This window comes from Cervus elaphus, chromosome 27, assembly GCF_910594005.1.
Source record: "Cervus elaphus chromosome 27, mCerEla1.1, whole genome shotgun sequence".
NCBI lineage: Eukaryota > Metazoa > Chordata > Mammalia > Artiodactyla > Cervidae > Cervus > Cervus elaphus.
This window is the reverse complement of record NC_057841.1, coordinates 56,465,782-56,490,377: the sequence shown is the minus strand read 5'-3', so window position 1 is coordinate 56,490,377 and position 24,596 is coordinate 56,465,782. Positions and strand designations below refer to the sequence as shown.

Here is a 24,596-nt window from a genome sequence, read left to right as displayed (position 1 = left end):
AAAACGATTTCCCCTTTATCTATCTGATGAATTTCTACTCCACCTCTCAATGGGAGCTCAAGTCTCACCTTCTCAGGGTACCCATCCAGCCACCAGACACCTTCCTTGTCTGCAGTGGCTCCTACTGGGCGGTACTGTGGCTGGTGCTGGCCTGACTTCCCTGTGTCTCTACTGGCTTGGGATTCTTGGCAGAAAGAGTCATCTCTTACTTATCATTATGTCTCTGATCATCATTTAGTTTTTCACTAGCTCCCTCAACATAGGAATTCCCTGAAATGATTCTAGGTTACTTTAATGGAGCAAAACATTCCGTTACAATTTGATTCCTCTATAAGGATTCCCTGGTGGCTCAGATGGTTAAGAATCTGCCTGCAATACAGGAAACCTGAGTTCTATCCCTGGGTTGAGAAGATCCCCTAGAGGAGGGCATGGCAACCTACTCCAGTATTCTTGCCTGGAGAATCTCCATGGACAGAGGAGCCTGGCGGGCTACAGTCCACGGGGTCGCAAAGAGTTGGACACGACTAAGCGACTAAGAACACATTGGCGATAAGGCTGAGCTTCCTGCATCCACACAGTAGGCAGAGCTCAACCATACAACAATAGCAAATTCTACATGCAGAGGGCGGCAGTGGTGGTGATTTTGTGTGCTCTTTGGTGAATTGTGGGAAGCAAGCAAAAGAACCAAAGTCTGACTTCCACTTGTTGAGGACTGACCAGATGGAATGAAATGAGTGTACATTAAATAAGATAAAAATGGAAGATAAACAACCTTTGCTGACTTCATGGTATTCAGGGTTATTATCTAAAATACCAAAATAAAATGATTGTCTCACTGTGTCGGTGAACACCTTGATACCAACAGGTCCTACTTGTATTATTTTTAGTTGTATCTTGTTTGAAAGACCATTAATCACTCACCATCTACTGGTGGTTCTCTTGAAAATATAGGGAGTTAAACAGTTATTGCAATCAAACGCCCTCACGGCCATTATCTCACAGGAGGATTATACTATGACCTCTAACCATTTGGTTAGAACAGCTGGTGACTCCTGAAAAGTCAATACCGCCTACCCTATGTCGGTATGAGCCACTGGGTAAACCTTGGTTGTGTGTAGAGTTATTTGCCCTTCCGGATTATTTACCCATGTGCAAACCTGCTTGGGGAGTATTAGAGCAAACATTTCAGAGGAAAAATGGAGAAAGTACTTTAGTGTTTCATTTCCTTTAGGCTATATGCTAAAAGTCTTGGACAAAAAAAAATCTTTGGCTTTCAAGATGGGAAAAATCTTTGTGATAGACCAAAGTGTTCCCCCCTTCTCTGTTTAAGTCTAGAGTCCAAATTTGTATTCACTCACAACTGAAGCGAACTGGATAGTCTTTAAAGGTTTCTTATCAGTTGTGGCCAAATGCCTACATTCTCATCATTTAGTACTATTAAAGGAAGAGCCCAAAGTGAACCAGGAGCAACCTTCTGAAGAAGCCATTAGGAAAGTCACATTAGGATGCATTAGTTAGTGATGATTTAGCTCCATGATTCACATTAAAAATTCCCTCTGCAGGCATCGCTTCTTCACTTTACAATGAAGCTGAGTTTATTCTCTCTGGGGAACCGCACACAAACGACCAGAGGGCATATAAAACAAGAGTCAGTCACCTGCACATCCCTTATTGGAGATTTCTAGCATTTCATGCACTACGTAGATGTCTGGAGGCATGCTTCATGAATCTGTATGCAGAGTAAGACACAACTAAAATGAAAAGGACAGAAACATTGGCACTCAGACACTAGTATTTATTTAACCTAACCCCTTCATTGTATGACAATTGAACTATAAAGAAAGCTGAGTGCTGAAGAATTGATGCTTTTGAACTGTGGTGTTAGAGAAGACTCTTGAGAGTCCCTTGGACTGCAAGGAGATCCAACCAGTCCATCCTAAAGGAGATCAGTCCTGAATATTCATTGGAAGGACTGATGCTGAAGCTGAAGCTCCAATACTTTGGCCACCTGATGCAAAGAACTGATTCATTCGAAAAGACCCTGATGCTGGGAATGATGGAAGACAGGAGGAGAAGGGGACAACAGAGGATGTGATGGTTGGATGGCATCACCATCTCAATGGACATGAGTTTGGGTAAACTCCTGGAGTTGGTGATGGACAGGGAGGCTTGGTGTGCTGCAGTCCATGGGGTCGCAAAGAGTCAGACACGACTGAGTGACTGAACTGAACTGAACTTCATTTTATGGGCTTCCCTGGTGGTTTAGCTGGTAAAGAATCTACCTGTAATGTGGCAGAGCTGGGTTCTATCCCTGGGTTGGGAAGATCCTCTGGAGAAGGGAAAGGCTACCCACTCCAGTACTCTGGCCTGGAGAATTCCATGGACTGAATAGTCCATGGGATCACAAAGATTTGGACACGACCGAGTGACTTTCACTTCATTTTATAAATGGAAAAAATACTGACAACTGGACATAGTAAATTATCTGCTCACTTCTTAGGGCAGTTAAGGGCAAGGCAAGAATGGAAGCCAGTTCTTCTGAATCTTTTTTTTTTTTTTTACACAAAATTCACATTTTATTTAGGTTGAAATAAACTATACAAAATTGATTTTCTTCACCAAAAATAACAGCAATTTTTCTGTATTATTCCTAGATAAACTACAAAACACTTCTTTTTGTAGGCTTTCTAGGCTTTGCTTGTAAATCAAGATGAGGCAGTAGATACAGTCATGGAAAAAGACAGAAGAAAACAGACAAATCAGTTGTCAGTATCCATGGCCTCTGATCCTTTCTTGACCACGAAACTGAAGTGTTCAACACATACCTGCCAAAAAGCTTACGAAGACGTAGGCTCAATAAAGGAATGTAAACAGCAATAACCAGATGTGGAACAACAATGGCAGGCTCTTCCATTCAAATTTTAACTTGTTGCTTTAACTTCACTTGATAAAGAGAAAATCTACACTGAAATCCTTGTTTGACAAGCTTACACGTTTCTCTTGTAGTCTGATAATTTTCTTAACTGTCCTTTACAGATTTTTAATAGCATACTTATAACTCCTACTATTCAAAAGTCAGTCATGAGCTTCACTGTAACATTTTACAAAATGCATTCCTTCCTCCCATACCTCCTCTAACTTTATTTTTTCAAAGATCTGATAACTTAATACCTGACAATTTGATCCACAGTGATAAACGTAATGTCTAAAATCACTTAACTAAAACAGTTCCAAAGTGCCATTAGCAGACATCACATAAAACTGTAATATGGTACTTTCAGTGCTATCTTCTGGAAGAACAGTTAGATCTCCAAAGCATGGGCATTCGAACAGGCCGTTTAAACAGGCAGATTATCAATGACTAATGTACTCAATGGGAGGCCTACAGGTCAAGATATTCAGTGATTAAGTGGCCTACCCTTACAACTTTTCTGTAAGATATTTTTAAATTTCTTACAAGTTTTTTTTTTCAAATATCAAATATAAGAGAAAGTCTAGATTCAAAGTCCCTTAGGTATTTTCAATGGTTTCTGAATTATCTGTAGGAAGCTCTGACTTACTTGTATAGAGTTTGATATATGTATCCACCATTAAATCCAAATCATGTTTAATATCAAAATTTATGTTAAGCAAAGCCAAGTTACTTGATCTTTGATCTGTCAAAGTGTTCCTCAAGTATGCTTTGAGACGCTTTCGCCCATTTTCATAGCGTTCATTCTCAACTTTCATCACAGGAAGAATACATAGGACCTTCAGCAATGCATAAACATTAGGAAAAAACTTGATGTCTGGTAGATGAAGGGCTTCATAAATAGTGGATGGAAGTTCTATATCTTTCCCTCTGTGTTTCCATTTGATTCTCCAACAATGCAGCTCAGCAGAGAGTGTGTCAGGATTAGGTAAGTCACTTCGGTACATGTCAGCATGGTGCTCCTCTGACGTATTGAATTTGAGCTGTCCCATGACAGAGGGTACCAGGGATAAGCACTTAAGAGCTTTGAGGTGCTGTTCTGAGAATATATCTTTCAGTTCCTGAATAATGTGTTCCACAGTTGGAACACTTAGAGTTTCTTTATAGTAACTCTCAGAGGTTAGCTGAGATTCCAGGTTACTGTGCTGAGCTCTGCGAAATTTCCCTGGGAGTTTCATCTGAATATCAAGTTTGGTTGCCAAATTTGTGGCTTCCTCAAACCAAAATTCATGATAAACTTCAATATTTTCCATCACTTCATTTAGAGAATGTAACACTGCAGTCAAGCTACTGGCTGCAAAAAAGACATCAGAGGTTTGCCCCTGAAGATTTTTCCCAAAGGCTCTTGTAAAAGATAAAACATTTTTAAGAACAACAATGGTAACGATGAAATCAAAATCTGTTATCGCACTACAGAGGACAAATGCTCGGCCAGCTATGTAGTTATTCCATCTAACATTTGTATCACTATTTATACCATCTAAACATAAAACAAGTGCTTGTAGGAGGTCCACTAAGATTTCAAAAGCATCATGCCTGCCTGTCCACTGAGAATGGCAAATTTCCTTCAGTTCTTTGCCCCTTTCTTCATTGTTCTGAAAGAGGACAGAAATTACATTTTCAAGCTCTAAAAGCAGTTGTGGTGATCGATGAAAAAAAGAACAAACTTCCTCAATTGTTCCTAATGCGACAGATACTCCCATAACAGGCACTGATTTTGCCAACCACATATTTAAGGCACAGGAAGAGCAGAGAGTGTAGATAGCTTGGGGATATTTCTCTAAAAGTCTAGAAGCAACAACTTTCATTTTGAATGAAAATCCACTAGACACAATGTAAGCCTGGCCACGACAGTACTCCATGTTTAATCCCCATTTCTCAGTTATTGTAGTGTGAAATTTCACAGCCAAAATTTCTGCATCAGCTTCATAAGGCAGGAAGCCTACAAATTCCTCTCTCAGGTTGTGAGCTTCATCGACAAACCTCACCAACACAGGCAGGTGCTCTTCCCCCGCGATGTCCACCACATCGTCAGTGATGATGGAAAAGAAGTGAGAGTCTCTCACCTCCCTGAGGGTCTCTTCCCGAATGCAGCTCTCGCAGATCTCCAGCATCTGTTTCTGCTGCGTCTTGGAACAGAACAGTGTGTTCACTGCTGTTGTCTCAAAGCGCTTTCTCAGAACCTCTTCACCAGAATTGATCCGGCACTCCAGCAGTGCTTGAAAGTTATCAGGAGTAAAAAGACCTTCTGGGATTTCATCAGCTTCATGTCCATCCAGAGGTATGTTTTGTTTTCCCATAAGAATAAAAATTTCAAATAAAGATTTTAAATATTCTTTGTTTTCCTTCTCTTCAAGAGTTAAAGGTAAAATGTCCTCATCCTGCTCTTCACCCCCTTCTTCTGCACTGGGATTCTGAGCATTGCTGTTGTTTACTTCTTTATGTTTTGGTTCCTGTTCAGAAGTTTCATCAATTTTTTTCTGTTTCAGTGTCCTGATTTCATCTTCACTCAATTCTTTTATTCGTTTTCTGTGTCTACTATGTGGATTATTCAAATGACTGGTAAGATCGAATATTGTTGGTATGGCATTATCTCGGAGAACTGTCCTGTAAGGACTAGTTCTGCAGATCATAGAGGTCTCAAAGTGTTTGGCGCACAGTCGATAATGTTTGTTTAGCTGATCAGGTGTTTTATCTTCTAAGTCTGCCCTCCTACAGTTCTCCACCCACTTCTGGCATCTGGCCGGACCGAGGGAACCTGAAGAAGGCCAGGTCCGACTGCGTGCTCTTCCGCGTGCAGTTGGGGGCCGCGCAGAAGTTCGGCATCGTTGTCTGCCCGCCGGCCGACCCAGCCCTCCCCTTCCCGCCTCCTCAGGGCCGCCCGCCCGCCCGTCGGGGCCGGGGAGGGGACAGTTCTTCTGAATCTTAATCCATTGTTTATTGCATAAGCCTGCCAGCTTCAATTCTACCTGCTACATAACCTCTATAAGTTAGACATACAGGGTCATCACTGCCCTTTTATTCTCCAATAATGACCCCTTTGTAACATTCCAATGGTGCTTTGCTTTATATTTGTTTTTATTATTTGCAGCTTTTGATAATCTCTGGAGGGTTACCATGAAGATGATGAAATGGAATGAAGTCCTGTGTTACTTCCTGCAGCTATTTCATATCTGGAACTGAACTTGAGGAACTCATCGGTTTACTGAGTCTAAAACTGGCAATTCCAGAGGTGTGTGACTGTTGCTCACTAATATTAAGAATGAGCCACAACAAAAACATCTGTGTTCTGTAGCTAAATAAATTTGAGAAACTACAGTTCTGGTTGGAAGAAGTCAATTTTTATTAGCATATTAAGGGATCTGAGGAGTCCTGGTATAAATAAACTAGTTTAATTTTATTTAACCCATTATTTCTCAAACACATTTGACTGAATAGGGAAGTCTGTGTGTGTATGTGTGTGTGTGTGTGTGTGTGTGTGTGTGTGTGTATGCGCAAGCGTGCTCATGCCCAATTCCATTTCCTGACAGAACTCATCATCCACAGAACAAACATTAGTAAGTTGCTTTGTCACAGTGAGCAATGGATTAGGCCAGTATCTCATTCTTCAATACTTCATTTTATTAAAAAGCATTTGCAAAATGTTTTCTGTAGGCAGCTCATTGTGTGGTGGGGCTGGGTATATCGCAAGGGGAGGAAATGTAGGAAGTTAACAAGCCTCTAAACTTCTTGAGTTTATCATCTCATTGCGTAGAAGCAAGACAAACACACAAAAAAGCAAAATCATAAGGCAGTGAATAATTCAGCATCCTGTATCCCCAGAAGGCACAGATGAAGCCATTAGGATTTTCAACTTGAGTTCAACTGGGACAAAGCACATTTTAAATTAGACCCACAAGTATAAGCAGAATGGATTTTGCCTTGCACAAAGCGCCTTGATCAATACGTTTGCTTAACAAATGAAGGACATTCTGGGCTGGGAAGCAGCATGAACAGTGTATCTTGAAATCAGATCCGAATGTAACGTTTTAGTCATGGAAGAGTGAAGAATCAAGGTTGCCTATAGTGGGCTGGGGGTGAGCATTGAGCTTGAGGGGAAAGGAAATGAAGATTGGAGGGGCAGGATAGATGCAGAATTTAAATATCTTCATTCTAATGAGAACTCCAAAGTCTTCCTGAATCTGTGGGTCTTTACTTATGCATCCTTAGCGCCTTGTAAGTAGTCTAGGCATGAAACCAGCATTTAAAAGATGTTAAAAAGTTAATGAAAAGAACAAATGAATGAATCAAAGATGTACAATGGAAAACACGTGAAGGAAAATACGACGTTTGGAAAGTACGATGACCCAGCAATGTTTTTTGAAAGTAAATCTGGTTGGTGATGTTTGAAGTGGGTTGGGGTTGTGAAATATCACGAAAAACGGATATCAGTTAGAAGACAAAAGCAGGAGTTTAGGACAAATTTTTACCCTGGAGTAGACAAGTTTGAAATACATTTTGAAGGAAGAATCAATACACCTGAAGAGCAACTAAATAAAGAAAACAAAGAAAAGGGACAATTAAAAAATAGGAACCGATTTTAAACCTAAGAGAGTGGCAGTGTCATTAAAAGACAAAGGAAAATTCCAAAGAGGAACAGAATTTGTGGAGGGATTGAGTGTTGAGGATATGATGGCAAATATCCAAGGGGAGACATTCCATCACCACAAAGGTGACCTAGGAAAGCACAACTACTCACAAAGCTCACTCACCAATCTCAGCTCATTTTCCAAATGAGATATGGATACGATTACTATCACCTCTACTTTTCAGATGAGAAAACCATACAACAGAAACATTAGGTTTTGCTCTAAACACATATACTCAGCAGAGAGCACAGCCAAAGCTTTAATCCCTATCTCCTGATTATATATTCAACATCTGCTTAGAATATTACACTTCAGGAGATACAGGGTCAAAAGAAAATGTCTGGTCAGATACAGAGATTTGAAATTTATCCACACAGATATGAGAGTAGGGACACGGTATTTACTCCATGAGAACTGAGTTCAGTTAGACAAGTTTTAATAGGGTGTCTGATATGTGTCCAGTTCTGCAACCTCGATGAGGGAATGGGAAGATGATGAATGTAATCAAGGGCTTACATCTGGGAAGGTTAAGAAGAAGAGACAGCAACCAATAAACAAGTCAAATTAAATATAAATCCAAGTTAACTACCTTTCCTGAGTACCTACTACATGCAAGACAGGGGGCATGGCTGACCCTGAAGAAGAAGAAAGCCCAGCGTTTTAGATGTCAAGTCTGCCTAAGAGGGATGGCTTGATTAGAGGTGACAAACACCATAACTGGGAGTGAGAACTTGGAAACTTTCCCTTCTCAATAGTACCCCCTTCAGGCAAACCAAGAATGAAAAACAGATTCAATTAATACCTCTCAGTCAGCCAATTTGCCAGTTTCCACGAGGATCAGATTCTTGTTGCAGTCCTGGATTGAGCGTGGGGCTTTAGTACTTAACATGGATGGTGCCAAGGGAAAAGAAACTAAGGAGGCAGAAGGGTTGCAGGGAAGAAGCCTGAGTCACAAAGTTTTTGAATGACAGACGACTCCTACCCATTTCTCTGTCAAATAGCATTAGAGGAATCAAACCATATAGAGGATATTTCGGCCTATCACCTCCCTTTCCCGGCTTCTCTCCCACAAAGCCTGGAGACCCTGCACATTCGCCAGGGCACTGTATTAAGACACAGCACATTACAGCATTATTTGCTGTTCTTGGAGTACATTCTGATCATCTCTACCAACCAAAATCAGGCCTCCCTTCAATAGCTTTGCCCGAACACCTTCCCTGAATGTCCGCCTGAAATGACCTCTCCCTTCTGGGCTCTTTAGCACGTCGTGCTTTGGGGAGGGACGACTTTATGTTTTGCGTCACTCACTGGTCCGTATTGTGACTTTTCAGAAAGCATGATCTACAAAACTGGAAAGTTAATAAAGTATTTTAAATGCTCAAAATACTGTTGGACACAGTATGGGAAAATGATACCCTCAGAGACTTTCCGGTACCCTCACTTACTTCTTTTCTTTTGTATATGTTATTTATCCTTTTAAGTTTTAAGCTCCCTGTGGGCCAGGACCAAGTTTTACAGATCAAAGCATTGAGCTCAGAGACTCAATAAATATTTGATGGGTGGATCAGTTAATTAGAAAAATAAATGTGAAGTACTGACTGAAGACAAAATGCACAACATGAAAGTTGTGAGTGAAGCTTTACTTGGGGGCAAAATGAGGACTGTAGCCTGGGAGACAGCATCTCAGATAGCTCTGAGAAACTGCATTGAAGAGGTAGCGGAGAGGTCAGTATAAACTAAGATCTGAGTGAAGTGGTAGTGTGTGCAGTCAAACACACATCCCTGCAGAAGCTTGCTGCTATTCAAAAGGAGCAGATGTCACTGTTGATGACCTTAGTGCTTTTCTAGATATAAGATGTAAGAACTGCTTTCATAAAGTCTTCCAAACATCTATATAAAGGTTTATTCTATTAGTTTTTCCCAGAGCACAGAGTGCTTCATTTACTGATCTCAACCCTGAACTCCTTTCAGGGTGTGTTGAGGGTCAGCAGCTGCAGTAGCCAGTAACTACATCCTTGTAGAGGCAAATAACAAGTGCCATTTTTTCTGCTGGAGGAAGTAAAGTAACCTTCTCGAGTTTCAGCTTTTCTTCCTCTGCCTGGGTATGCTGAGACACACAGTTACTGGTGTTGGGGATACGGGCGTGACAGAAGCAGTAAAGATTGGCACCCACGCAGCCCACAGACTAGAGGAAGGAGCCATCCAAAATGAAAATAAAGGGGTAAAATATCTGCCAAGGAGTGACACCTGCTGGAAGGACTAATGGAGCAGGGAGAAGGACAAGGAGTGGGTAGGGAGAGGAGGAAGGTGTGCAATTTAAAATAAGATGATCAAATAAATAAATAAAATTTAAAAATAAAATAAGATGATCAAGGAAGCCCTGGAGAAAGAAGTCATCTTTGAGCAAAGCATCTCAAGAGATGACTGGGCAAGTCATTCATGTATCTGGGGGAAGACAATTTCCAAGAGCGGAAATAGCGAGTGCAAAGACTCAAGATAGGAGTATGTTCTGGTTGTCTAAGGAGCAGCAGAGAGGCCACTGTGGCTGAAGCAGAGTGAGCAAGAGGAGAAGAGACAGAAATAAAGCTAGACTGGAAGGGAGTTCTTCAGTTTCTAGGGCAGTCATCACCAGTTATCACCAAATGCATGGCGTAAAGGCTGCCCAGGTGGCTCAGCCATAAAGAGTCCACCTGCCAATGCAGAAGACGGGGGCTCAGTCCCTGGGAGGGGAAGATCCCCTGGAGAAGGAAATGGCAACCCACTCCAGTATTCTTGCCTGGGAAATTCCCTGGACAGAGGAACCTGGTGGGCTCCAGTCCACGGGGTCACAGAGTCTGACATGACTGAGTGACTGAGCCCTCACACAGAGGGCTTAAAATGACAGAAATTTATCAGAAGCACAAAATCAGGGTGTTAGCTGGGTCAGTTCCTCCTGGAAACTCTGAGAAAGAAATTGTCCCACGCCTCTTTCCTGGCTCTTGGTAGTTGCCGGCAATCCTTGGCCCTCCTTGGCTTATAAATGCATTTACAGTCAGGCAGACAGGCGGGGTCCTTTGAGGCAAGCCATTATATACGATTGTAAGATGCTGATGCTGAGAAAGACTGAAGGCAAAAGGAGAAGAGGGTGGTCGAGGATGAGATGGTTGATGGCATCCCTGATTCAATGGACATGAACTTGGGTGAACTCCGGGAGATGGTGAGGGACAGGGAGGCCTGGTGTGCTGCAGTCCATGGGGAAACAAAGAGTCAGACAGGACTTAGCAACCTAACAACAGCAACATAATGACAAAAGCAAGTCAAAGAAAGTTTCCAACATGGAGTCAAAACCGGCCTCTCTGCAACAGTCCTGTTAGATCTATTTTGAATTAAGGCAATGAGATTTATCGACACATAGGGTTTTTTATTTACTGGGTTGTTCTTCTTCACTGCTTTATAAATAAGAAAAGTACTGGTGTTAGGAAAAGAAAAAGTTATGTGGCAGCCCAATAGTCATTACTGCCGGGTTGAATCTGCCGTGAATCAGGGATGAACCTGAGTGATGGTTTACAAACACTTGTATGTAGGCAGGGGATGTTGGGCCCTTTTTGCCATTTTAATATTTGGTGTTTCTTATTAAGTATGTCTATGAGTTAATGTATTTTGTCACAATCCAAATAGAGCAACCCTTTAAGGATAAGTCCATTTTTCTGAGGGAGGGAATTACACTCACACGGCAGAAATGTACTACATTTCTTATGCAAACCCTAGAACCAAAACAACTCTATATTCTGATGCACTGAATCTATTTAAATGGAAATATTTCTCTTTAGGGAAGGAAACTGTTCTCACCCATCTGAGAAGAAAGACAAGACCGGCATGTTAAAGAACCTTAGGAGTTAAGCTCAACTGGAAAAATAATAATGAGAATCACCAGGAACTGTGGAGTGCTTTGGTAACAGTTTCAGTTGAAATCTTGATTTACTCCCCAAGTTATAACCTCAGGGAGACAGGACATGCAGGGAGAATGAAGGGAAGTGAAATATTCTAATTATCCCCACTGTGATGTTAGGTCCTCAAGCACATTTCTTGATATTCAGTACAGAATAAAGACCAAGCCTGCCCCTTGTAACAGGGAGCCCAGCCCAGCACTGTGTGATGATCTGCAGGGGTGGGGAGAGGGTGGTGGGAAGGGGGCTCAAGGGGGAGGCAATATATATCTATCACGGCTGATTTGCATGTCGCTCTGTGTCAGAAGCCAACACAACTTTGTAAAACAATTCTGCCCCGTGCTTGGTTGTGTCTGACCCTTTGTGACCCCTGGACTGTATGCAGCCTGCCAGGCTCCTCTGTCCATGGAATTTTTTAGGCAAGAATACTGGGGTGGGTTGCCATATCCTCCTCCAGGGGATCTTCCTGACCCTGGGATCAAACCTGCGTTTCCTGCATCTCCTGCATTGCAGGTAGATTCTTTACCTACTGAGCCATTGGAGAAGCCAATTATCCTCCAATTAAAAAGAAAAAGAAAAAAAATTTGCCTCTCCAATGACCTTTCCCATTGATTCAAAAACAGCCTCTTGTCCTTTATTACTTAAGGAATATTCTTCCATTTCCTAAGATAGGTATTCAATCTAGCTCTCATGTTCAATATTTTTTCCACATTGCATAAGAGAGTCAGAGCTCCAGTTAAAGCCACTCAGTGAAAGTCACTCAGTTGTGTCTGACTCTTTGTGACCCCATGGACTGGAATTCTCCAGGCCAGAGTACTGGAGTGGGTAGCCATTCCCTTCTCCAGGGAATTGACCCAGGAATTGAACTGGGGTCTTCTGCATTGCAGGCAGATTCTTTACCAGCTGAGCCACAAGGGAAGCCCAAGAATACTGGAGTGGGTAGCCTACCCCTTCTGCAGGGGGTCTTCCCAAACCAGAGATCTAACCCAGGTACTTTCACCTTCACTTTTCTGCCTTCCCTGCCCAAATAGGACACCATCTCTCTCACTCAAAGTTCTCCACATTTTCCTTATTTGTTTTTTTCTTAGTTAGAAATGTCTTTATTAAAAGTATTGCTAAACATTTGCCTACATTAATTACAGTTTGGGTGATTTCCTTTCACTGAAAAAATATTAAGCTGAAAGCAGCTTACACGTAACTATTTAGAAACATCTTTATTATAAGTTTTTCTTTTAATCTATTGAGGTATGATTGACGTATAGCATCATATTAGTTTCGGTGTATACAACATAACGATTCAATACTTCTATGCCCTGTGGAATAATCACCACAATAAGTCTAGTTACCATCCAATTATTTGGGCAGGGAAGGCAGAATTATGTCCTCTGTATCTGTCAGTTTTGTTTTCTTTGTTCATTTGGTTTGGTTTTAGGATCCACATTTGAGCATACCTTATATTATTACATTCACTTTATTGCTCTTTCTGAATATTGCATTTTTTCAAAACTGAAAACTTGGGGCAACCCTACAAGTTCAAGTCATCATCTCTTGGCCTCATGCAATAGCCTCTTAACTGCCCTCCCTGTTTTCACCCTTCATTCCTCCAGTCTGTTTTCCACATTGCAGCCAAGATGATATTTTCAAGACATAGTCAATTTATGTTATTTATTGTTTAAAATCCTGTGGATGGCTTTCCATTTCACATAAAATTCCAGGTTCTCTCTCTAACCAAACCCATCTTTACCTGCAACACCAGCTATCCACTCTGAGCCTGATCTACATGCACATTCCCACCTACCTCATCTGACCTGAAATAATAGTTCTTTCCCAGTTTCACTCTCTTTATCCTTTAGCTCTCAGCTCAAGCATCACATCCTCAGAAATGTTCCTCCAATCCATCATACTAGATCCGGTACCCTGCTTTTTTGTGCTCATGGTACCTTACATTTTTTATAGCATGTATCATGCCTGCAATATTTGCTATGGTTATTATGAGTTCAGTTAAGGGAGTATATCTGAGTTAGTCAAGATCATTTCTAGGTTCCCCGGGCATTTATCCTGAACAGAGATGTAGCTAATTAAATGTTTAATGAATGAATACCAATTTTTTCTACCACATTTTTTGACACATATTGTATTTTATCCAGGATTCCTAGTTATCTTTGTATATACACCCCTTCTGAATATATAGCATCGTGCAAAGCACCATATCTACCCTTCTCATGACTACTTAGTGACTTGCCACATTTCCTGACACTAGCGGTCACTCAGTATGTACTTACTGACCAACCACTGTGGGCAAGGAACAGCACTATTCACTGATGGACTAGAATACCCACAATTAAAAGAACAAAAAGGAAACATTCCTTTACCTCTGGTAAGGATATGGTAATAGAATTTGGTTCTGGGTTCCTGTTTAATTATAATTGCAGAGCTACAGAGAGAATTTTGAAGAGGTTTCTGACTCACTCAAACTCACTTTAAAATGAGTTATCAAGGCCTGAGCAGGTTAGTGACACAAAGCTAATGAGTGACCACTCATTAACTCCTACTTGCTACACTAATATTTGTTCCTACTTCAGAACACTACAGAGCACATTAGAGTCATGAGTCCAACATCTTCATTTCAGGGAGAAGATCAGTTCAGTTCAGTCATTCAGTCATGTCCAACTCTTTGCGACCCCATGAACCACAGCATGCCAGGCCTCCCTGTCCATCACCAACTCCCAGAGTTCACTCAAACTCACGTCCATTGAGTTGGTGATGCCATCCAACCATCTCATCCTCTGTCTTCCCTTTCTCCTCCTGCCCTCAGTCTTTCCCAGCATCAGAGTCGTTTCCAATGAGTCAGCTCTTCACATCAGCTGGCCAGAGTATTGGAGTTTCGGCTTCAACATCAGTCCTTCCAATGAACACCCAGGACTGATCTCCTTTAGGATGGACTGATTGGATCTCCTTGCAGTCCAAGGGAATCTCAAGAGTCTTCTCCAACACCACCGTTCAAAAGCATCAATTTTTCTGCATCACCTTTCTTTACAGTCCAACTCTCACATCGATACATAACCACTGGAAAAACCATAGCCTTGACTAGGGAGAAGATAAATGAGAGTAATTTGCTTTTCTACAGTGACATAGAGTGGACTTATGGCAAAAATTAGTGTTAAGATCCAGCAGGATGTCCTGGCTTCAACCTCTTCCTCTGTGTTTTGTTTCTGGTCACTTGCAAGCTGGAAAGAGGCACCTCCGTCTACTGATCACCCTCCTGAAACTTTGAGACTCATCTCAAATGGTCCTTCGTTCATAAAGTCTTTCCCAATGCCTCCCAAACCTGACATATTTTCCTCTCTAATTCTTAATATTTTGCACATTTTAGGTATTTCTCATTGAATTTTGTACTGTATTTATTTGGATGCTTTTTAACTTTCTTTATTTCATTGTCACTTTCTTGAGTAAAACTTTTATCTGTTCTATTTCTGTATCATCTGCAGTTACTAACACAATACTGTACACATTAATTGCTTCCATAAATACTTAGCAAACTGAATGAAATTTAATTTCTTTATGAAATTTAAATTCCTAAGTGTGGAATTAATGAAAAATCACCACATATTATGCATGTTGTGTAAGTAACAGAGAAGGTGTTTTCTGAATCAAATAGCCAAGGAGTCGACAACAATCTTAACTGTCATGCCTCCAACCAGAAACTGCTTTAAGAATATTTCACTAGTATGTAACAGAGGAAAAAGAACTGCCTGGAAAACACAGGGAAAAAGAAAATGTAGATTGCAAAATACAGCATTGATTTTACACAACATTCATCATATTCTTCAAAAATAGTTCTTTTATTCTAACCCAAAACCCTTTTCATTCTCCAGAGAAAGAAAAGATATCATACTCATTGAATCACAACCCATTTCACAAAAGAATTCTCATTGCTCTAAAGGAATGCCAAGATTAGTGAGAGAAAAGTACAATTCTTGATTATCTGGTTTCCTACATATGCTACCCTTTCTTAAGAAGACTGCATAGTTATTCCCTTGATTGGTGAGATGAAGGGCAATCTGATATGTAACACAAATAAATACTTTAAAGAGAGCTTTCAAAGAAGCCTACTTGATAAGTTAGGGAAAGATTCAAATTAAAAATAAAGAGAGAAATCTTTAAAGGATCATGCATGTTTGACAAATTAAAATAATTATCAGAACTTTTAGAAATCAAATTATATTTTGGCTGCAATTGTTCAAACAATGGGCTACATGTAAAAATTCAGAACCTTTGTGCTTACTGGGGGAACAATTTGAGTAAACACAAATCTAACAGCTCTGGCAGGTATGGTAATTTGATGCAAATGTCCAACAGTTTTAATCCACTGATTACAAAGAAAAAAATCAATTCTTGGTTCGGATGTGCCTTACATTTTACATGATATTTCACATGTGCTATTGGTCTCACATAACTTGAAACAATGCTATTCGTTAAAAAATGAGGAGAAAGAGAGGGTGCAGAACTCTTAGAGCTTAGTGGTAAGGGTCAAATTTATATGCATAAGCTTTGGACAAACTGAGATTCTAGGAGTCAGATTCTTAAATGGTAACACACTAGCTGCACTTCAAAATAAGTAATAGCACCTGAATAAAGTAATAATTCAGTTAAAATCAGCAAATGTTTATTGAGATTCTGCTCTGTTTAAGATATAATCCGGATGGTTATTTACCAGGGACAATGCCCAAGGCAGACTCATATGTCCTTTCTCATTCATTATCTAAGTTAGAGTGAAACTTCCTGCGTATTATATGATGAGCATGACTGGCAAGATTCAGGGAAGTGCTGAATTTGGGTTTTAGAGATACCAAATTATAGAATTATGATAGGCTGTTGTTCCTCTCATCAGATCTCAAAGCAGGTCATGCTATTAGCATTAGCAAGCAGTCTGTGAGTACGTGTATGTGGCATATAACTTTTATTTCACTGGTTTTCAAGTATATTACTGTTTTTCCCTATTTCCTGTATCAGGGTATTTACAAATACTAATACAGATGTTGCTTGCAAAAATTTAGGATCATGTCTTTTTTAACTGAAAATTACAATTTTTTGGATATTACCTAGTGCCACACAGATTATATTGTAAATGATTGGGTCATAGCTCATACTTTCATATGCAAATTATAGATGCATATGTTAGGGGTCGTTCATAAAAAGATTTGCTATAAAGCCAAAGAAGCATAAATTTTCAGATTCCCTTAACTTGTATGGCATAACCGAAAGTTCATATATTTTTGCTAAAGTTATAAAAATGGGATATTTTAATTGCCTTAGATAGGAACACTGTCCGTTTTCATTCTGACTTTTCCTCCATCACACATCAGACATATCTCAATGGCTATGAGTATTTTGGGTACTTGGCTAAGAGAATGCTGAATTGAAAAATCACCATTCTCATCACAATTTAAACAGTCTGAGTATTTACTAATGCCTGCTTTAAGCATACATGAAAAGTAGCTTATTTTATCTCTAACAGCATTCATTAAAGACTTGAGAGAAAATGTTGATAAAAATAATTAAATGAAAATTAAGTGAAAGCAATAATAATCAGCAATGAAATCAGTCTAGTATCAAGAAGAGGACTGTAACAAAACCATCAGATAAAAATTATCTACCAAAAGCAATGATTTATTAAGAGGAGGAAATATATTTTAAAGAGAAGTAATGAATCAACCCTCTTTCACAGTTTGAATATTCAGTTAACCAAAAGGAGTGAATCCATAGACCCTGGAAAAAGTTTTTATTTCTTGCTGATTTCCTACAAAATATGGATGACAGCAAAGATAACACAAAATTTTAAATATATCATTACTACAAGGACAGCAATGACAAACTGGTAAATGAGCATCATCAACTTAAATAGTTCTTAAAGATTAGATATTGCATAAGAAAACCTGAAATGTTTTAAAAGCCTACAGCTCATATATGAGAGAAAGCTCATAGGGGTCTGCCAAATTTGTCTACAGATCAAATTTGTATATGATGCTACCAAAAGTGGTGTGAAAATGAAAAAAACTTTTCTACATAATCAATAAGTAAAACATACATGTATACACATGTAAACTTGCACACACACATTCTGATCAATTATGCTAACAAAGAGACTGAAATACCTTTCTATTCTATCTATAAAAAAATGATCCTACAAACTTTATCATATAAAGAACATGCAGTAAAGCAATTATTCTTCAATTAAAAATAAATAAATTTAAGAAAAGAACATAGCCAAAAAACCAATGAAAAAAAGACATAATAGAAATGTATCAGACAAATCATTAACAAAAATATTTCTAGATTTTATGATGTTTCTTATATTTTTCAAATTACAAGGATTTGTAATTTCTTTTGTTTTTGTCATTTAAAACAATTATTTGCTTGCATATGTAATTTTGTATTCATAATTAATTCATTTACAATCAAATCAAAGAGGTTTCCCCCAAATATAACAAACTTCAGGCCCTATAAAACCTATTATTTTCCATTCTGAAACTATGATAATTTCAACTAGAACTATCTTGTTCTTAAACATTTACCAAAATGAAGAAATAAATAACCCTTTTCAGTCTCTATTCTGTCAAAACACTCTTCCTTACAGATACATTATGTTGTCTCTACTACAATTTATACTGATTTATTCATGGTCAGCTTTTGATGGACACAAACTCACTGTATGTACAACAAGACATATTGTGAATGGTAAAATTAGACAATCAACAAATTTCTTGGGGTAAAGGAGACAATTTTACATGCTCTTTTGACTAATATGTGAGGTCTCTCAAATTAAGATGAAAAATTGAGGTCAAAAGTTATGACTAATTGCAAATGTTATAAGGAAATTGTTTTTAATTGATATCCAACAGATATGTAATAGTGGTTAGAACCCACTCAGATGCTGTTTGGACATTAGCTTGTTTACTCTTCCTGCAAAAGTTCTAATTTTATCTCCAGACTGTGGTTCCCATTTTCCCTGATAATGGCGTTGGTATCCAAGGGTTTCCAGGATCCCTGTTCTGTTTTGACTCTGGAGTCCTATTAATACTTGTGCCCTGTCTGCTTCCTATTCTGCTCATCCTTCCTGGATTGATATTTGTTTATGGCTTCTAACTGAGATTTTGTCTACTCCCGCTCTAAAACCAGGACTGGGCTTGGTCTCCCAAGTTCCATGCTTTGAGCCTAATGGCCCTCTGCCCACCTGGTTCCCAGCTCTGTCCTGACCTCTAGTGACCGCTGCAGGGATCACCCTACCTGAAGACCCTACCAATCGTATGCCATGTGGGAGAGATGGCTGAGCTGACTCAATGAGCACTACCCTAAAAGTCGTTTACTTACAGGAAGCGTGAAAGCTTCAGTGAGTGAAAGTCGCTCAGTCGGGTCCAACTCTTTGTGACCCCATGGACTATACAGTCCATGGAATTCTCTGGGCCAGAACACTGGAGTGGGAAGCCTTTCCCTTCTCCAGGGGATCTTCCCAACCCAGGGGTCAAGTTTAGTTGGAAATAAAGAAGGAATTTGATGAAAATCAAGGTGGTAAGTAGAGGAAATTCATCTTCTCACTAGCAAAAGCAGTTTCTCATCTGACCTTAGTAATTTATTCCATCCCCTTCATTCTTCACCCATTCATCTATGCACGTGGCCATTCACTCATCCATTCATTTACCATGAGTATCTGGCAAAGCACTGAGGTTAGCTAGACATGCTGACATCACAGTTTGGCCTGGGGCCAGCCTGGTCTAAACACACAAATCCATCCAGCCCAGGATGGAGCAGAGTAGGTTTCCACCCAACAACACAGTTCTAGGGTGAACTTACCTGAACAGGTATTAAAGCAGCATTTTAGAATCTGGAAAAACTGAACTTAGCATTCAGGATTCTCAATGAATGTATCAACATAAAAAGACTTAGAACAACCTGGGAGAACGAATCACTTAACTGCAGTGTGGAGAGACTTCTAGTTGACAGAGGTGCAGATGGTAGACATCAAAAGGCAGAAATGGTGGTAATGACTCCAGGGAAATACAAAATGGTGTTCTCACATGGCACTTCGGTTTCTTAAGGAAATTATCACTGTTGGGGGTGAGGGGAAAATAGGTAAGTTTTTGTAATTCCTGGATCATCTCTGTTGATTTTTGTGTACAGGCAAACCTCGTTTTATCACGCTTCACTTTATCCTGATCTGCAGATACAGAGCTTTTTACAAGCTGAAGGTTTGTGGCAAACTTGCATGGAGCAAGTCTACCGCCACGCTTCCAACAGCATCTGCTTGCTTCCTGTCATCTTTGTCATATTTGGTCATTCTTGCAATATTTCAAGCTTTTTCATTGTTATATTTGTTATGGTGATCTGTGATCTTTGATATTACAACTAAGACTTGCTGAAGGCTCAGATGATGGTTAGCATTTTTAACAATTTTTAATGAAGGTATAGATATAATACTGCACACTTAATAGATTATACTATAAACATAACTTTTATATGCACTAGGGAACAAAAAAAATTCTGTGATTCACTTTACTGTGATATTCACTTTGCTGTCATGGTCTGGAACCATATCTCCAAGGTACATCTATAGTGAGGTCAAGTTCAATAGAATTACCTAGCTGACAGATCAATGATCATTTTATACTTTTTCAATAAACTGATGATATTATTCAGTTATCATTCTTCATTACTCAGTGATAGATGTTTTCACTTGTGTATAGAGATACAAACTGTAAAAAGATAATATTACTCAGACCTCTACTGAAATCAAAGCAGAGTCACTATTAATGGACAGAGGTCTCTGAGGGTTAATTGCTTGTGATTTCATGCAAGGCTCTGGACCAAAACTAGATTGCAGTAACATTGTTATTTGTTCTCAGCATAATATTCAGCATCTTCTTGTGCAATGTTTTTATACAATCATTGCCCAATGATGTCTAGGTTACTTCCTGAAGATTCATTTGTCTGATGGAACCCAATTCATTTGTCTGTGATGGAACCAGGGCATTTGCTATCATCGACTGTTCCTACCAGGAATTTAAACTGAACCTTAATAAAGATGGGGCTCTGGGGTCAGACCCAGTGTTTGTACAATAAAACTACAGCTAAGTGATGATCCTCTGCAGTCCATACTGTTGGTATGCGTAACTGGGGCTCTCTTTAGCTCTGAGGAAGTTAAATGCCAATGTGCACTGAAAACCATTTTGGGGAGCTTATAATCTACCAGCACTGTGCTAAACACTTTAGATGTACTATCTGATTTAACTTTCACAACATACTTGAGTACAGATGAAGAAATGGATGTAAAAGGAATTCAAATAACTTGCCCAAAGCCAAACAGTTATTAAGGGTGAAGCCTAGAAGACAGAATGCGTGTCTTGGAATGTGCTGCCTGGAGATACATAAAGAAAGTGGAGAGGCACGTGGATAGCTTAGAAAACAGGAAAAAGGCACAGACATCCCAAGGGAAGCAATTATAAATATATGGCTAACAAAGCTATTCCATCAGAGGGGGTGGGGCCACGTAAAATGCCTGCTCAGACAGGAGGGCGTTCATAGGTCTCCTGGCTGCTGTGAGAACCACAGAAACTTCCAGACTGTCTACTGCCTGAGTCAAACGCTCACCCTGGCACAGAAATCTTTTAAGGTTAAAACTCACAAACAAACAAAACAAAAACAAACACCTTTTTGTGCCTCTTTCCTGGGACTTCGCCATTTCATTCCTCAGTACCCTCTTATAATAAATATTATACTTTCACACACATTATTTATCTTACTGGATTTCTTCCCACTGCTCTGAGTTGGCAAAGCATCTGTTTCCTTACTTGACAAGTGATTCTCAAGCTTGTCTACACACGAGAATCACCTGGGGGACTTTTAAAGCATATGACTGCCTGGGGCCCACTTCCCAGGTGGTGATAGTCATAAAGAACCCACCCACCAAAGCAGGAGGTAGAAGAGATGCAGGTTCGATCCCTGGGTTGGGAAAGATCCCCTGGAGAAGGACACGTCAACCCACTCCAGTATTCTGGCCTGGAGAGTCCCGTGGACAGAGGAGCCTAGCGGGCTACAATCCATAGCGTCACAGAGTTGGACACTACTGAAGCGACTTAGCACTCCCGGGCCCCACCCTACAGCAACTGAATCATAATTTCTGGGGGCTACTCAATGCATCCTGCTTAATAAAAGCTCCCAGATGATTCCAGTGGGCAGCCAATGCTGAAAGTGGCCGTTAAGCCTGAAAATGAACTGGGCTCACGGCTTCAGTGTACAGAGTTAGCGTCAGAAGGAGGCCAGCTGCCCGCTGTGTTCCTCTGTCTCAACTTACACATGAATCAAGTACAGAAAAAATACAACGATGTGCTGTGAAATGTGAAATTGAATGGTTGCAAGTAATAATAACTTCTTCAATTGGAAGAACCATGTCCTCATCCTGACCTCACAATTTGGGTCTTAGAATATGAACCAGATGGGACCACCGAAGATTGGAAAACCCGAACTAGCACGAACTGTTACACTGCAGTCCCACAAAGTGACAACCAGAGAAATTACAACTTTAGCAACTATTTTCCCAGCTCAGCGTTTTCACTAATGACTGCATCACTTCACCAGTCAATCTTCTCACAGCCTAATAGATGTGATGGGCTTCCCTGGTGGCTCAGTGGGAAAGAACCTGCCTGCCAATGCAGGAGATGCAGGTTCAAACCCTGGGTCAGGAAGATCCCTACGGAAGGAAACAGCAACTCACTCCAGTCTTCTGGCCTGGGAAATCCCACGGACAGAGGAGCTTGGCAACCTACATTCCACGGGATCACAAAGAGTCGGGCACGACTTAGCGACTAAGACAACAACAAACAGATTGTGATGCTCAGTTTTTATGGACCTTCTTTATTCGGTGCTTCATTAATTTCATCTTTTACATCTTCCTCCCAGCACTTGGGTAGATTTAACCACCTCATTTATCATATTTTGTGTGAGCTGAAAGAAATACAGTCCACATAGAAGGCTGCAAAATCTATCTCCCTCAATCTCACTTCTGAGTTTTGGATGGGCATGGCCACATTCTAATGGCTCCAGGAATTGACTGTGTCCAAAATAGAACTCAGATTTTTCCAACTACCCTGATAGCCCTGGGCGGGGGGCGGGGGGTGGGGGTGGGGGGTGTCCCAAATCCAAATCCCCTGCCCAGATTCCCTTTCATGTTCAAATATTTATCTGTGATGGCTCCCCTAAGAGTGACATGGGCCCCTCAAACCCATGTTCCCAAAACCAAGTTGAGCATCTTTCTCTTCACACCTGTCTCTCCCGCCGGATCTGAGACAGTGGCACCAGCATCCACGTTGGGATTCAAACAAGAACTCTGGGTGTCATTCTTGATTTTTCTCCTTCATCGTCGCTTCTCATATCAACCGGCCACTACATGCTACTGGTTTGACGTCTGCAGCGCTCGGCTACCATCCTGTTCAACAGTGGGCTGCCTGTGTTAAAACTGTCACGACTCACGTGTGTGCTAAGTTGCTTCAGTCACGGACCACTCTTTGTGACCCCATGGACTATAGCCTGCCGGTCTCCTCTGCCCATGGAATTCTTCAGGCAAGAGTTCTGGAGTGGGTAGCCATTCTCCTCTCCAGGGGATCTTCTTAACCCGGGGATCAGGCCTGGGTCTCCCACATTGCAGGCGGATTCTTTACCATCTGAGCCAACAGGGAAGCCCATTACGATTCACAAGCACTGTCAGTTCAGGGTCTGAGCTCTTAGTACTGTCTTTCTTAAAACCATCAGCTATGTAACTGCCAGAATGTAAAATTAAACCTGGCTGTTTCACTGCCCTCTTAACTTTCAGTGTCCCCCAGGGACAGGATAAAGTCCCATTTCTTCAGATGGCCAAGGGTCCCTACATGGACTGGCCTGTCTTCTTCACTTACAACTCCCAGCAGCCTCTGTCTAGGACTCAGCGCTCCAGAGATCATAACTGCTTGCACTGCCCCTTCAACCTGCCTTGTAACCCGTGCCTTTGGCCCTCTGCCTTTCCCTGGGTAACTCCTGCCCATCACCTAAGACTCTTTCCTGTTACACCTCTTCCAGGAGACTACCTTGTCTCCCACTGCCTCCCAGCAAATAGAATTTGCTTTCATAGTATTTCGTGCAATTCTCTACGACTAAAATGAACCACCATCCTCCTCTATAATGAGAATTTCTTGAATTCAGTGACTGTACTCCGTATTCTCAGCAACCAGCCAGTCTGGTACTCCGTGAAACACTGTGAGTGATGACTGCCTCCATGGCACTCAGTATCTGCTCCTTCTACAGGAAACTCGTTATCTTCGATAGCTTTTATTGTGTCTTTCCTCTCTCTCTAACCAGACTGTTAACTCCAGGACGACCGTCAAAGACTACCGTGTTCGTTTTTATTTCTTCAGTGTTGACTATATTGCCTGAGCATAAGTAGGTGTTCCAATCAGTGATGACTGGAAAACAGGACTTAAGTGAGGCCCAATTTCCATATCATGGGTCAGCACAATGTGAAAATGGTCGGCATTAAAAATTTAAGTAAAATTTGTAATATTATCCTTCACTTCTCTATACAAACAAATGAAACAATGAAAGATTCCTAGAATATCAGAGATAGTTACTGCCTTCAAGAATATGCAGTGGGGAAAACACAGTCTCTTCATTAAGTGGTTCTGGGAAGACTGGACAAATACTTGTAAAAGAATGAAATTAGAACATTCTCTAATGCCATACACGGAAATAAACTCAAAATGGATTAAAGACCTAAATGTAAGACTGGATGTTATAAAACTCTCAGAAGTAAACACAGACAAAACTCTGACATAAAGCACAGCAATATTTCTTTGGGTCCATCCCCTAAATTAAAAAAAAGAAAAAATTAACAAGTAGGACCTAATTAAACTTGAAAGCTTTTGCACAGCAAAGGGAACTGTCAACAGAATGAAAAATCAACCTACTAAAGGGGAGAAAATATCTACAAATGATATGATGAATAAAGAATTAATATCCAACACATATATAAACAGTTAATTCAACTCA

The 24,596-nt window shown here is 40.4% G+C and overlaps 2 protein-coding genes across 3 annotated transcripts in view; both read right to left on the bottom strand.

Moving 5' to 3' along the window:
* RAB27B (RAB27B, member RAS oncogene family) overlaps positions 1-24,596 on the bottom strand; it is a 172,911-nt gene that overhangs the window by 122,426 nt on the left and 25,889 nt on the right. The window lies entirely within an intron of this gene.
* Positions 2,546-5,812, bottom strand: LOC122684611 (52 kDa repressor of the inhibitor of the protein kinase-like). The gene is given in 2 exon segments (XM_043888692.1): positions 2,546-5,719; positions 5,721-5,812. Coding segments are annotated over 2 exon segments (2,286 nt in total). The 5' UTR covers positions 5,798-5,812; the 3' UTR covers positions 2,546-3,510.